The sequence below is a fragment of the Oncorhynchus keta genome, chromosome 17, assembly GCF_023373465.1.
Source record: "Oncorhynchus keta strain PuntledgeMale-10-30-2019 chromosome 17, Oket_V2, whole genome shotgun sequence".
Lineage (NCBI taxonomy): Eukaryota > Metazoa > Chordata > Actinopteri > Salmoniformes > Salmonidae > Oncorhynchus > Oncorhynchus keta.
Window position 1 is genome coordinate 41437084 of NC_068437.1, and position 14114 is coordinate 41451197.

Consider the following 14114-nt stretch of genomic DNA (forward strand, 5'->3'; position numbering starts at 1 on the left):
AATAAACAAATATATTTTCTTTTATTGTTATTTATTGCGTGAATTGTATATGTTACAACTTCAGTTTCATGACGGACTTAATACACAACCATGGAGAAAGTTTAAAAATAATTAATAGCTCTAATTAATTGCCAAAAATGTTACATTAAGGTTAAACATCAGCTTCATATTCAACTTACTTCTGAGATGAATTGTGCTGAGACATTGGCTTAATTATGTAGATGGAGAGTGCCATGGCCAAATGTATGATTAGACTCTCCAGAAATTAGACTCTCCTCAGACCAGACAGAGGTCTTTCAGTCAACTGATCAACAGCCAGGTAATGTTCACTAAATTTGGTAAATCTGACCACAACTCTATACTCCTGATTCCTGCTTACAAGAAAAAATGAAAGCAGGAAGCACCAGTGACTCGGTCTATAAAAAAGTGGTCAGGTGAAGCAGATGCTAAACTACAGGACTGTTTTGCTATCACAGACTGGAACACGTTCCGGGATTCTTCCGATGGCATTCAGGAATACACCACATCAGTCACTGGCTTTATCAATAAGTGCATTGAGGACGTCATCCTCACAGTAACTGTACGTACATACCCCAACCAGGAGCCATGAATTACAGGCAACATTCACACTGAGCTAAAGGGCAGAGCTGCCGCTTTCAAGGTGCGGGACTCTAACCCGGAAGCTTACAAGAAATCCTGCTATGCCCTGCGACGAACCATCAAACAGGCGAAGCGTCAATACAGGGCTAAGATTGAATCATACTACACCGGCTCCGACGCTCGTCTAATGTGGCAGGGCTTGCAACCTATTACAGACTACAAAGGGAAGCACAGCCGTGAGCTGCCCAGTGACACGAGCCTACCAGACGAGCTAAATCATTTCTATGCTCACTTCGAGGCAAGCAACACTGAGGCATGCATGAGAGCATCAGCTGTTCCGGACAACTGTGTGATCACGCTCTCCGTAGCCGACTTGACCTTTAAGCAGGTCAACATACACAAGGCTGCAGGGCCATACGGATTACCAGGACGTGTGCTCCGGGCATGTGCTGACCAACTGGCAGGTGTCTTCACTGACATTTTCAAAATGTCCCTGATTTAGTCTGTAATACTAACATGTTTCAAGCAGACCACCATAGTCCCTGTGCCCACGAACACAAAGGCAACCTGCCAAAATGACTACAGACCAGTAGCACTCACGTCCGTAGCCATGAAGTGCTTTGAAAGGCTGCTCATGGCTCACATCAACACCATTATCCCAGAAAACCTAGACCCACTCCAATTTGCATACCGCCAAACAGATCGACAGATGATGCAATCTCTATTGCACTCCACACTGCCCTTTCCCACCTGGACAAAAGGAACACTTATGTCAGAATGCTATTCATTGACTATAGCTCAGCATTCAACACCATAGTACCCTCAAAGCTCATCACTAAGCTAAGGATCCTGGGACTAAACACCTCCCTCTGCAACTGGATCCTGGACTTCCTGACTGGCCGCCCCAGGTGGTGAGGGTAGGTAACAACACATCTGCCACACTGATCCTCAACACTGGAGCTCCCCCAGGGGTGCGTGCCAGGCACGACTCCAACACCATCATTAAGTTTGCAGCTGACACCACAGTGGTAGGCCTGATCACAGTCAGCGACTAGACAGCCTATAGGGAGGAGGTCAGAGACCTGGCCGGATGGTGCCAGAATAACCACCTATCCCTCAACGTAACCAAGAGTAAGGAGATGATTGTGGAATACAGGAAAAGGAGGACCGAGTACGCCCCCATTCTCATCGACGGGCTGTAGTGGAGCAGGTTGAGAGCTTCAAGTTCCTTGGTGTCCACATCACCAACAAACTACAATGGTCTGAACACACCAACAGTCAGTCGTGAAGAGGGACCGATAAAGCCTATTCCCCCTCAGGAAACTAAAACGATTTGGCATGGGTCCTGAGATCCTCAAAAGGTTCTACAGCTGCAACATCGAGAGCATCCTGACTCGTTGCATCACTGCCTGGTACGGCAAATGCTCGGCCTCCGACCGCAAGGCACTACAGAGGGTAGTGCGTACGGCCCAGTACATTATTGGGGCTAAGCTGCCTGCCATCCAGGACCTCTACACCAGACGGTGTCAAAGGAAGGCCCTAAAAATAGTCAAAGACCGTTCTCTCTACTAACACATGGTAAGCGGTACCGGAGTGCCAAGTCTAGGACAAAAAGGCTCCTCAACTGTTTTTACCCCCAAGCCATAAGACTCCTGAACAGCCATAAGACTCCCCCCCCCACCCCAACAACCCCTCTTTTACGTCACTTTAACTATACATTCATGTACATACTTCCTCAATTGGCTCAACCAACCAGTGCTCCCGCACATTGGCTAACCGGGCTATCTGCATTGTGTCCCACCACCCGCCAACCCCTTTTTACGCTACTGCTACTCTCTGTTCATCATATATGCATAGTAACTTTAACCATATCTACATGTACATACTAGCTCAATCAGCCTGACTAACCGGTGTCTGTATGTAGCCTCTCTACTGTTATAGCCTCGCTACTGTTTTTCACTGTCTTTTTACTGTTGTTTTTATTTCTTTTCTTACCCATTGTTCACCTAATACTTTTTTTGCACTATTTGTTAGAGCCTGTAAGTAAGCATTTCACTGCTGTATTCGCGCCACGTGACAAATAAACTTGATTTGATTTGATGTGATGGAAGTCCAAGGCTCCGAGCCCAAAGAGAAGGCCTTTCACTTCTGAGTTCCTCCCCAGCCTGCCCAACCTCAACTGGAATCCATCTGGAATTCACTGTCTGGATGACTGGAGGTTAAAGCCACACATGCGGCCTGCTGTTGTGGACACGGCTCTGTTCCTTTAACTCCTGCCAGCAAAATCCCTGAACAGGAACACAGAGGGGGAGAACTACTGTGCTGCAGGCCTGGAGACATTCAGAGTGAGCCAGCACACCACAAGAGTCCTTGTGGTTCTGATGTCATATCGCAGCAATTTTCCTGCTCCTCTCTCTCCAGTTGATGTTTTTTTTTATACCATTTTATATGAACCCCCATATTAATAAAAGCTTAAAAAAATAGATCAAAGCGCTACTACTCAGATTGGCTCAATGTACACAAAGCCGGTTTAGTGTTGTCTGGGCCTGAATGGGCTTGGTAATGGCACAAAGGGAGAGCAGGGCTGTCATGACAATATCACCTCTTCCCCCTCTACCTCCCATCTCTTCTCCCCTCAGCCACTTCTGTGCCCTTGTGCCTAGGCCCAGTGTGTATAATCACTCCAGAAGACTCTGAGATGCTCTGATTAAGTACTGATTATGGCTGACGATCGATGGGCATGACTGGAATATATTGTGGAGCCAGAGGTGTCATTAAACTTGTGTGGAATGGCTGTTGTGTGGGTTGCTGTGTGCACCTTGTCTCCCTCACTCTGCTCCGTCTAGGAGTTTCCCCCTAGAACTCTGCGCCGTGCCATGTTGATGTTATTTTCGAGGAGAGCCAGGTTTGAACCAAACACATTTGTGTTTTATTTTACATATAATTCAGGGTTCGCTAAACCTGCTGATAAATTCTCTGCACAGTAGTCTCTCTAGTCTCTACTCCCTCACATCCCTCCTCACATCCCTCCTCTCATCCCTCCCCACCTCAGGCCAGTGTGGCCACCAATGCTTAGGTCAATACCTCTGCAGCCATTCCATTTTCTAACCCTGGAGTCTGTCTGACCTGCACAAAACAAGATTCTTTATCTGTTCATGTCAAGTGGGACTTGCGGTTTCAGTGAGAAAGTCTGACTGGGACTGGTAAAAGAGGGCATTCAAACTGTGATTGAGAGTCATCAAAAAATAGCCAGTCGTGTGCAGAAATGTCAGAAGTCCTCTTAGAATTCTAAGACTACAGGTCAGCCCTGAAGGTGACCTTGGAGCCAAAGAGTGTGAGGATGGAGAGAGGATGGTTTAGGGAGGGGAAAGAAGACAGGTGTACGGGGGGGGCACTGGGCAGGCACTGGAGGTGCTGACTGGTCTCCTGATGGGCTCTTTTCAGGGTATTTGAGTCTGGTGGGAATGGGATTTGACGAGTGTGAAAGTCCCCTCTCTCCTCCATAGGAGTGACCCAGGACCCTGCTGGCCCCAGGCTGCTAAAGCATTTGCTTTGTCCCCCTTCTACTCTCACGTTGCTCACTGACACTCCGCTCACGTCTGTCTCTCACAGTCCTCTCACGTCTGTCGCTCACAGTCCTCTCACGTCTGTCTCTCACAGTCCTCTCACGTCTGTCTCTCACAGTCCTCTCACGTCTGTCTCTCACAGTCCTCTCACATCTGTCTCTCACAGTCCTCTCACATTGCTCACTGATACTCCGCTCACATCTGTCTCTCACAGTCCGCTCACATCTGTCTCTCACAGTCCTCTCACGTCTGTCTCTCACAGTCCTCTCACGTCTGTCTCTCACAGTCCTCTCACATCTGTCTCTCACAATCCTCTCACGTTTGTCTCTCACAGTCCTCTCACGTTGCTCACTGACACTCCTCTCACGTCTGTCTCTCACAGTCCTCTCACGTTGCTCACTGACACTCCTCTCACGTCTGTCTCTCACAGTCCTCTCACATCTGTCTCTCACAGTCCTCTCACATTGCTCACTGATACTCCGCTCACATCTGTCTCTCACAGTCCGCTCACATCTGTCTCTCACAGTCCTCTCACGTCTGTCTCTCACAGTCCTCTCACGTCTGTCTCTCACAGTCCTCTCACATCTGTCTCTCACAATCCTCTCACGTTTGTCTCTCACAGTCCTCTCACGTTGCTCACTGACACTCCTCTCACGTCTGTCTCTCACAGTCCTCTCACGTTGCTCACTGACACTCCTCTCACGTCTGTCTCTCACAGTCCTCTCACGTCTGTCTCTCACAGTCCTCTCATGTCTGTCTCTCACAGTCCTCTCACGTTGCTCACTGACACTCCTCTCACATCTGTCTCTCACAGTCCTCTCACGTTTGTCTCTCACAGTCCTCTCACGTCTGTCTCTCACAGTCCTCTCATGTCTGTCTCTCACAGTCCTCTCACATCTGTCTCTCACAATCCTCTCATGTCTGTCTCTCACAGTCCTCTCACGTTGCTCACTGACACTCCTCTCACGTCTGTCTCTCACAGTCCTCTCACGTTGCTCACTGACACTCCTCTCACGTCTGTCTCTCACAGTCCTCTCACGTTGCTCACTGACACTCCTCTCACGTCTGTCTCTCACAGTCCTCTCATGTCTGTCTCTCACAGTCCTCTCACATCTGTCTCTCACAATCCTCTCATGTCTGTCTCTCACAGTCCTCTCACGTTGCTCACTGACACTCCTCTCACGTCTGTCTCTCACAGTCCTCTCACATCTGTCTCTCACAATCCTCTCATGTCTGTCTCTCACAGTCCTCTCACGTTGCTCACTGACACTCCTCTCATGTCTGTCTCTCACAGTCCTCTCACGTTGCTCACTGACACTCCTCTCACGTCTGTCTCTCACAGTCCTCTCACGTTGCTCACTGACACTCCTCTCACGTCTGTCTCTCACAGTCCTCTCACGTTGCTCACTGACACTCCTCTCACGTCTGTCTCTCACAGTCCTCTCACGTTTGTCTCTCACAGTCCTCTCACGTCTGTCTCTCACAGTCCTCTCATGTCTGTCTCTCACAGTCCTCTCACATCTGTCTCTCACAATCCTCTCATGTCTGTCTCTCACAGTCCTCTCACGTTGCTCACTGACACTCCTCTCACGTCTGTCTCTCACAGTCCTCTCACGTTGCTCACTGACACTCCTCTCACGTCTGTCTCTCACAGTCCTCTCACGTTGCTCACTGACACTCCAATCGCCTATGATGATGACATCAGTAATGGTATCCAATGCTGAATAGAACATTTTATAGAACTACATTCCCCACTCTACAAATTGGCTTTTGTTTTTCTGTTTCTTCACAACTGATCATTGTTGCTGAACTACTAAATACTCACTACTGAAAATATTTCCTGGAGGAAATAGACCGTCATTGTAAATATGAATTTGTCCTTAACGGACTTGCCTAGTTAAATAACGGTTCAATTTATTTTTATTTTTATAAAACCTTACCATGTAAATGCAGCCAATTAATTCCGTGCACCTGAACAGTAGTTAGTTACTGTGCTCTGTTGTGCTTCATTACTATCTAGTCTATTATTGTAAATGACATACAGTTGAAGACGGGAAGTTTACATACACCTTAGCCAAATACATTTAAACTCAGTTTTCACAATTCCTGACATTTAATCTTAGTAAAAATTCCCTGTCTTAGGTCAGTTAGGATCAGCACTTTATTTTAAGAATGTGAAATGTCAGAATAATAGTAGAGAGAATGATTTATTTAATCTTTTATTTCTTTCATCACATTCCCAGTGGGTCAGAAGTTTACATACACTCAATTAGTATTTGCTAGCATTGCCTTTAAATTGTTTAACTTGGGTCAAACTTTTTGAGTAGCCTTCCACAAGCTTCCCACAATAAGTTGGGTAAATGTTGGTCCATTCCTCCTGACAGAGCTGGTGTAACTGAGTCAGGTTTGTAGGCCTCCTTGCTCGCACACGCTTTTTCAGTTCTGCCCAGAAATGTTCTTTAGGATTGAGGTCAGGGCTTTGTGATGGCCACTCCAATACATTGACTTTGTGGTCCTTAAGCCATTTTGCCACAACTTTGGAAGTATGCTTGCGGTCATTGTCCATTTGGAAGACCCATTTGCGACCAAGTTTTAACTTCCTGACTGATGTCTTGAGATGTTGCTTCAATATATCCACATCATTTTCCTACCTCATGATGCCATCTATTTTGTGAAGTGCACCAGTCCCTCCTGCAGCAAAGCACCCCCACAACATGATGCTGCCACCCCTGTGCTTCACGGTTGGGATGGTGTTCTTCGGCCTGCAAGCCTCCCCCTTTTCCCTCCAACATAACGATGGTCATTATGGCCAAACAGTTCTATGTTTGTGTCATCAGACCAGAGGACTTTTCTCCAAAAAGTATGATCGTCTCGTGCAGTTGCAAACCGTAGTCTGTCTTTTTTTATGGCGGTTTTGGAGCAGTTGCTTCTTCCTTGCTGAGCGACCTTTCAGCTTATGTCGATATAAGACTCGTTTTACTGTGGATATAGATACTATTGTACCTGTTTCCTCTAGCATCTTCACAAGGTCCTTTGCTGTTGTTCTGGGATTGATTTGCACTTTTCGCACCAAAGTATGTTCATCTCTAGGAGACCGAACGAGTCTCCTTCCTGAGCGGTATGACGGCTGTGTGGTCCCATGGTGTTTATACTTGTGTACTATTGTTTGTACAGATGAATGTGTTACGTTCAGGCTTTTAGAAATTGCTCCCAAGGATGAACCAGACTTGCGGAGGTCTACAATTTTCTTTCTGAGGTCTTGGCTAATTTCTTTTGATTTTCCCATAATGTCAAGCAAAGAGACACTGAGTTTGAAGGTAAGCCTTGAAATACATCCACAGGTACACCTCCAATTGACTCTAATGATGTAAATTAGCCTGTCAGAAGCTTCTAAAGCCATAACATGATATTCTGGAATTTTCCAAGCTGTTTAGAGGCACAGTCAACTTAGTGTATGTCAACTTCTGACCCACTGGAATTGTGAAATAATCTGTAAACAATTGGTGGAAAAAATACTTGTGTCACGCACAAAGTACATGCCCTAACCGACTTGCCAAAACTATAGTTTGTTTACAATAAATTTGTGGAGTGGTTGAAAAACAAGTTTTATAATGACTCTAACCTATGTGTATGTAAACGTCCGACTTCAACTGTATGTGGCGACGTGGAAAATGCACCCACTTGGCACTATCTTTCCCTCTCTGTTTTCTTAAGGCGAAGGAGGGAGGGAAGGAGGGAGCTCATAACAAAAGTGGTGGTTGACAAAGAAAGAGAAAGAGCGAGAGAAACAGTCCAGATGAGCTTTCTCTCTCAGCAGGTGGGAGTAGGTGGGGTCTGGGGCCAGCACTCCACATCTGGTGGCTCTGTCATTAAACTCTCCCATCCAGGCCTGATTACACCATACCAAGTCAAGAGGCTCCTAACAAGGAGAACATCACTCTCATTTTCACCCATTGTTCTCCTGGATCGCTGCTAATGAGCCCATTTCTACCAAAGAAATCAGCCAAGACCTCAGAAAGAAAATTGTAGACCTCCACAAGCCTGGTTCATCCTTGGAATCAATTTCAAAACACCTGAAGGTACCACGTTCATCTGTATGAACAATAGTACGCAAGTATAAACACCATGGGACCACGCAGCCGTCATACCGCTCGGGAAGGAGAAGCGTTCTGTCTCCTAGAGATGTAGATGAACATACTTTGGTGCGAAAAGTGCAAATCAATCCCAGAACAACAGCAAAGGACCTTGTGAAGATGCTGGAGGAAAAGTACCTGGATCCACAGTAAGACTTCGGCTCCTGAACTTCGGGTGGCCTTGAGAAGAATGCTGTGTGCCTGAGCTGCCCAAAAAAACTTTTTCGTGCTTAACAGTCCCTGTCCCTGTCTCTACATGTTGGAATCCTCGTCCTTGTCTTGTGAGAAAGGCTGACCACCAGGTGCTTTAGCCTTAGAGGGACCTGTCTCGGCCCTTTTCTCTCCCAGCTTCCCTCCCTCCTCAGGCCGGTCTTAGCTATCAGCCTCCATGCGTTCCAATGTGAGTCAATCTGTTATTTTGTTTTTCTCAACACCTCTCTCCTAGGTTCTCTTCTTTCAGATCCAGAATGCTGAAGCCAGGATGGATCCTACAGGTCATCTGAGATGGTCCGCGTGTTCTCCCTGTGCTCCATCTGCGACGGCCCCCTCATCCCAGAGCCTCGTCCCTCGGGGCCCCATCTGGCTCTCTGTCTTCCGGCAGCAGCCCCCAGTTGCAGAGTAGCAGTGGAAAGGCGACCCTGTAAATATGTGTGGATGGAGGTCTCAATGGCGTCTCGTCCTGCTGAACTCCCTGACCTGCGGCCTGGAGATTTGCGTGGCAGCTGGGATCACGTACGTTCCCCCCCTGTTGCTGGAGGCTGGGGTAGAGGAACAGTACATGACTATGGTACTAGGTAAGCCAGCTCTGATTACTCCCCCCTTGTGCACTCTATCTGACAGGACATTCAATAGACATGAAAGAGTCTTCATCTAAAGGGAAGATGAGAGCCCCCCCCCCCGCCCCATTAGCTATATATCACCCACACACACACACACACACACACATGCACACACACACACACACACACACACACACACACACACACACACACACACACACACACACACACACACACACACACACACACACACACACACACACACACACACACACACACACACACACACACACACACACACACACACATACACACTCCCTTGGGGAGAGAAACTGGAGAATAGGATTCATCCGTCTCTTCTTTTGTTCTCTAGCTGACCACTTGATGGATTGTTGGGTGCCAACTGTTTCCCATTATTTAATACATTAGACACTTCTCTCTTTTCCCAGTGTTTCTGCCGTGCCTTTTTCATGTTTATGGTAGAAAATATGATTACACCCCATCGCATAATTATTATGTCCCTTTTTATTGCAGTTAAACTGTCTGTAGATTGCAGTGTCAATCTAATGTGTAACTCATATGAAAGCCAAACAAGTGGAAATGTATTCTGCAGGTTGATGAACAACTGTATAGCATATGTGAATGATTTATCAGTTGTTGGTGGCTCAGACTTGATATTCAAATTGATTATATCCTCTGTAGGAAGGGTAAAGGATAGGAGACAAACCTCTTATTAAAGTGCATGTGTGTGTGTGCTTGTCTGTTTGCGGGCCTGTGACTGTGTGTGACTGTGTCTGGAAGATAGGGTTGGGCAGGGTCACAGGTCTCTCGTTATTAGTCCGTTTCCCACTGGCCTTGTAGGCGTCATTGAGGCCGTTACCTTAATCAGAGGCCAAATCACCTGTTGCTTTGTTCAGGTCGTAATCAGGTGCTAATTGAAAGGCAGTGGGAGACAGAGAGCTGGAACTGCTGGAGGCAGCAGCCCTCCGTTTCACAGGCCTACTTTTACTCTTTTATGAGTTGCACTTCAGAACGCAAAACTGAAATGAAGCAGGTAATTTCAGATGTGAATATGAACACGTTTCCATTTGCCCTTTCACTTCTCATGCAGTCTCTGTTTTTGTTATGGATGTGTTTGTAATGTCTCTGCTAGTTTGGCTAATTTCTCGGAGCGTTGCTGCATTGTGTTCTATAATGTTTTCATTGCTGTGCAGCTAGGGCTTTTACTGGTGAGGGTTGTCAGAGGGCTTAGTGTGGAGGTACAGAGGCCCAGTGCTCTGGAGGGGTCCTGTCCTAATGGCAGTCGACAGGGCAGTGCCCCAACAGCCCGTTAGAAAATGTATCTACAACAGCTTGCTGGCTGCTGGCCTGCTGGCACAGGACCACATTTCCAAAAACATACTCACTGTCTTGTCCTCCTGATGGAACAGGCTCATTTTTGATCCCCATAGTTGAGTTTCGAATGTGGTTCTGGACTGTGGCTGCGGGTTTGTTCTACACTAACAACAGCAGCCTACTCTTACCAATAGATACAAAGAGGGGTTGTTGTTGTTGTTAGACCTCATTGCCTGCAAACTGTGGCATGCTCTTACATTTGACCTAACATTAATGCTGAATTAAATGTTTAGGTTTAAAATAGACACCACACCACTGGCTCTATGTACAATTGAAGTCAGAAGTTTACATATACTTAGGTTGGAGTCATTAACACTCGTTTTTCAACCACTCCACAAATTTCTTGTGAACAAACTATAGTGTTGGCAAGTCGGATAGGACATCTTCTTTGTGCATGACACAAGTAATTTTTCCAATAATTGTTTACAGACAGATTATTTCACCTTTAATTCACTGTATCACAATTCCAGTGGGTCAGAAGTTTACATACATACACTAAGTTGACTGTGCCTTTAAACAGCTTGGAAAATTCCAGAAAATGATGTCATTGTTTAGAAGCTTCTGTTAGGCTCATTTACATAATTTGAGTCAATTGGAGATGTACCTGTGGATGTATTTCAAGGCCTACCTTCAATCTCAGCCAGGACCTCAAAAAAAATGTGTTGACCTCCACAAGTCTGGTTCATCCTTGGAAGCAATTTCCAAATGCCTGAAGGTACCACGTTCATCTGTACAAACAATCGTACGCAAATAAACACCATGGGACCACGCAGCTGTCATACCACTCAGGAAGGAGACACGTTCTGTCTCCTAGAGATTAACGTACTTTGGTACGAAAAGTGCAAATCAATCCCAGAACAACAGCAAAGAACCTTGTGAAGATGCTGGGGGAAACAGGTAGAACAGTATCTACAGTGGGGAGAACAAGTATTTGATACACTGCCGATTTTGCAGGTTTTCCTATTTAAAGAATGTAGAGGTCTGTAATTTGTATCATAGGTATACTTCAACTGTAAAAGATGGAATCTAAAACAAAAATCCAGAAAATCACATTGTATGATTTTTAAGTAATTAATTTGCATTTTATTGCAAGTATTTGATCACCTACCAACCAGTAAGAATTCCGGCTCTCACAGACCTGTTAGTTTTTCTTTAAGAAGCCCTCCTGTTCTCCACTCATTACCTGTATTAACCTCTAGCGACGAGCAATCCCGTATCCGGGAGCGTAATCATAGCCTCAAGCGCATTACCATAACGCAACGTTTCCTATTCATGAAAATCGCAAATGAAATGAAATAAATATATTGAAACACAAGCTCAGCCTTTTGTTAACAACACTGTCATCTCAGATTTTCAAAATATGCGTTACAGCCAACGCTAGACAAGCATTTGTGTAAGTTTAGCATGGCATAATTCTATGCTAGGCTGTGCTGGCAGCAGGCAACATTTTCACAAAAATAAGAAAAGCAACCAAATTAAATCATTTACCTTTGAAGAACTTCAGATGCTTTCACTCAGGAGACTCCCAGTTAGATAGCAAATGTTCCTTTTTTCCCAAAATAATATTTTTGTAGGCGAAAAACGTTGAAAGTCGACCGAAAATACTTCAACTATAACGCCAAACTTTTTTCATAATTTGCTCCATAATATCGACAGAAACACGGCAAACGTTGTTTAGGATCCATCCTCAAAGTGTTTTTAACATATGATTCAATAATATATCCGTGGAGGCAGTTGGTTTCTCATAAGAAACTATTGGAAAAATGGCTACCTCAGTATTTTATGCAACGTTTTCTCCGGGAGACACCATGCGTCCACTCGCCCTATATGGTCTCTTACAGCCATTCTCCAATGGAAATGCCTAAAAAGACGTCACAATGCTGCAGACACCTTGGGGAAAACGTGGAAAACGTAAGCTGACTCCTAGCTCCTTCACAGCCATATAAGGAGTCATTGGCATGAGGCTGTTTCAAAAAATGCGGCACTTCCTGATAGGATTTTTATCTGGGTTTCGCCTGTATCATCAGTTCTGTGGCACTCACAGACAATATCTTTGCAGTTTTGGAAACGTCAGAGTGTTTTTTTTTCCAAAGCTGTCAATTATATGCATAGTCGAGCATCTTTTCGTGACAAAATATCTTGTTTAAAATGGGAACGTTTTTCATCCAAAAATTAAAATAGCGCCCCTATATCCAAGAAGTTAACTGCACCTGTTTGAACTCGTTACCTGTATAAAAGACACCTGTCCACACACTCAATCAAACAGACTCCAACCTCTCCACAATGGCCAAGACCAGAGAGCTGTGTAAGGACATCAGGGATAAAATTGTAGACCAGCACAAGGCTGGGATGGGCTACAGGACAATAGGCAAGCAGCTTGGTGAGAAGGCAACAACTGTTGGCGCAATTATTAGAAAATGGAAGAAGTTCAAGATGACGGTGAATCACCCTCAGTCTGGGGCTCCATGCAACATCTTACCTCGTGGGGCATCAATGATTATGAGGAAGGTGAGGGATCAGCCCAGAACTACACGGCAGGACCTGATCAATGACCTGAAGAGAGCTGGGACCACAGTCTCAAAGAAAACCATTAGTAACACACTACGCCGTCATGGATTAAAATCCTGCAGCGCACGCAAGGTCCCCCTGCTCAAGCCAGCGCATGTCCAGGCCCGTCTGAAGTTTGCCAATGACCATCTGGATGATACAGAGGAGGAATGGGAGAAGGTCATGTGGTCTGATGAGACAAAAATAAAGCTTTTTGGTCTAAACTCCACTCGCCGTGTTTGGATGAAGAAGAAGGATGAGTACAACCCCATCCCAACCGTGAAGCATGGAGGTGGAAACATCATTCTTTGGGGATGCTTTTCTGTAAAGGGGGCAGGACGACTGCACCATATTGAGGGCTTTTTGGTGTAAACTCCACTCGCCATGTTTGGAGGAAGAAGAAGGATGAGTACAACCCCAAGAAAACCATCCCAAACATGAAGCATGGAGGTGGAAACATAATTCTTTGGGGATGCTTTTCTGCAAAGGGGACAGGATGTATCGCAAGATCTTGGCCAACAACCTCCTTCCCTCAGTAAGAGCATTGAAGATGGGTCGTGGATGGGTCTTCCAGCATGACAACGACCCAAAACACACAGCCAGGGCAACTAAGGAGTGGCGCCGTAAGAAGCATCTCAAGGTCCTGGAGTGGCCTAGCCAGTCTCCAGACCGTAACCCAATAGAAAATCTTTGGAGGGAGCTAAAAGCCATATTGCCCAGCGACAGCCCTGAAACCTGAAGGATCTGGAGAAGGTGTGTATGGAGGAGTGGGCCAAAATCCCTGCTGCAGTGTGTGCAAAACTGGTGAAGAACTACAGGAAACTTATGATCTTTGTAATTGCAAACAAGGTTTCTGTACCAAGTATTAAGTTCTGCTTTTCTGATGTATCAAATACTTATGTCATGCAATAAAATGCTAATTAATTACTTAACAATCATACAATGTGATTTTCTGGATTTTTGTTTTAGATTCCGTCTCTCACAGTTGAAGTGTACCTATGATAAAAATTACAGACCTCTACATGCTTTGTAAGTAGGAAAACATGCAAAATCGGCAGTGTATCAAATACTTGTTCTCCCCACTGTATATCCAC

General features: G+C 45.6%; 1 protein-coding gene across 1 annotated transcript in view; it reads left to right on the plus strand.

The window, feature by feature from the left end:
- LOC118395849 (solute carrier family 45 member 3-like) overlaps positions 1–14114 on the plus strand; it is a 74417-nt gene that overhangs the window by 30970 nt on the left and 29333 nt on the right. Inside the window, exon 2 of the mRNA XM_035789831.2 lies at positions 8745–9093. Coding sequence (XP_035645724.1) covers positions 8946–9093 — 148 coding nt within the window. The 5' untranslated portion in view covers positions 8745–8945. The remainder of the gene's footprint in view (positions 1–8744; positions 9094–14114) is intronic.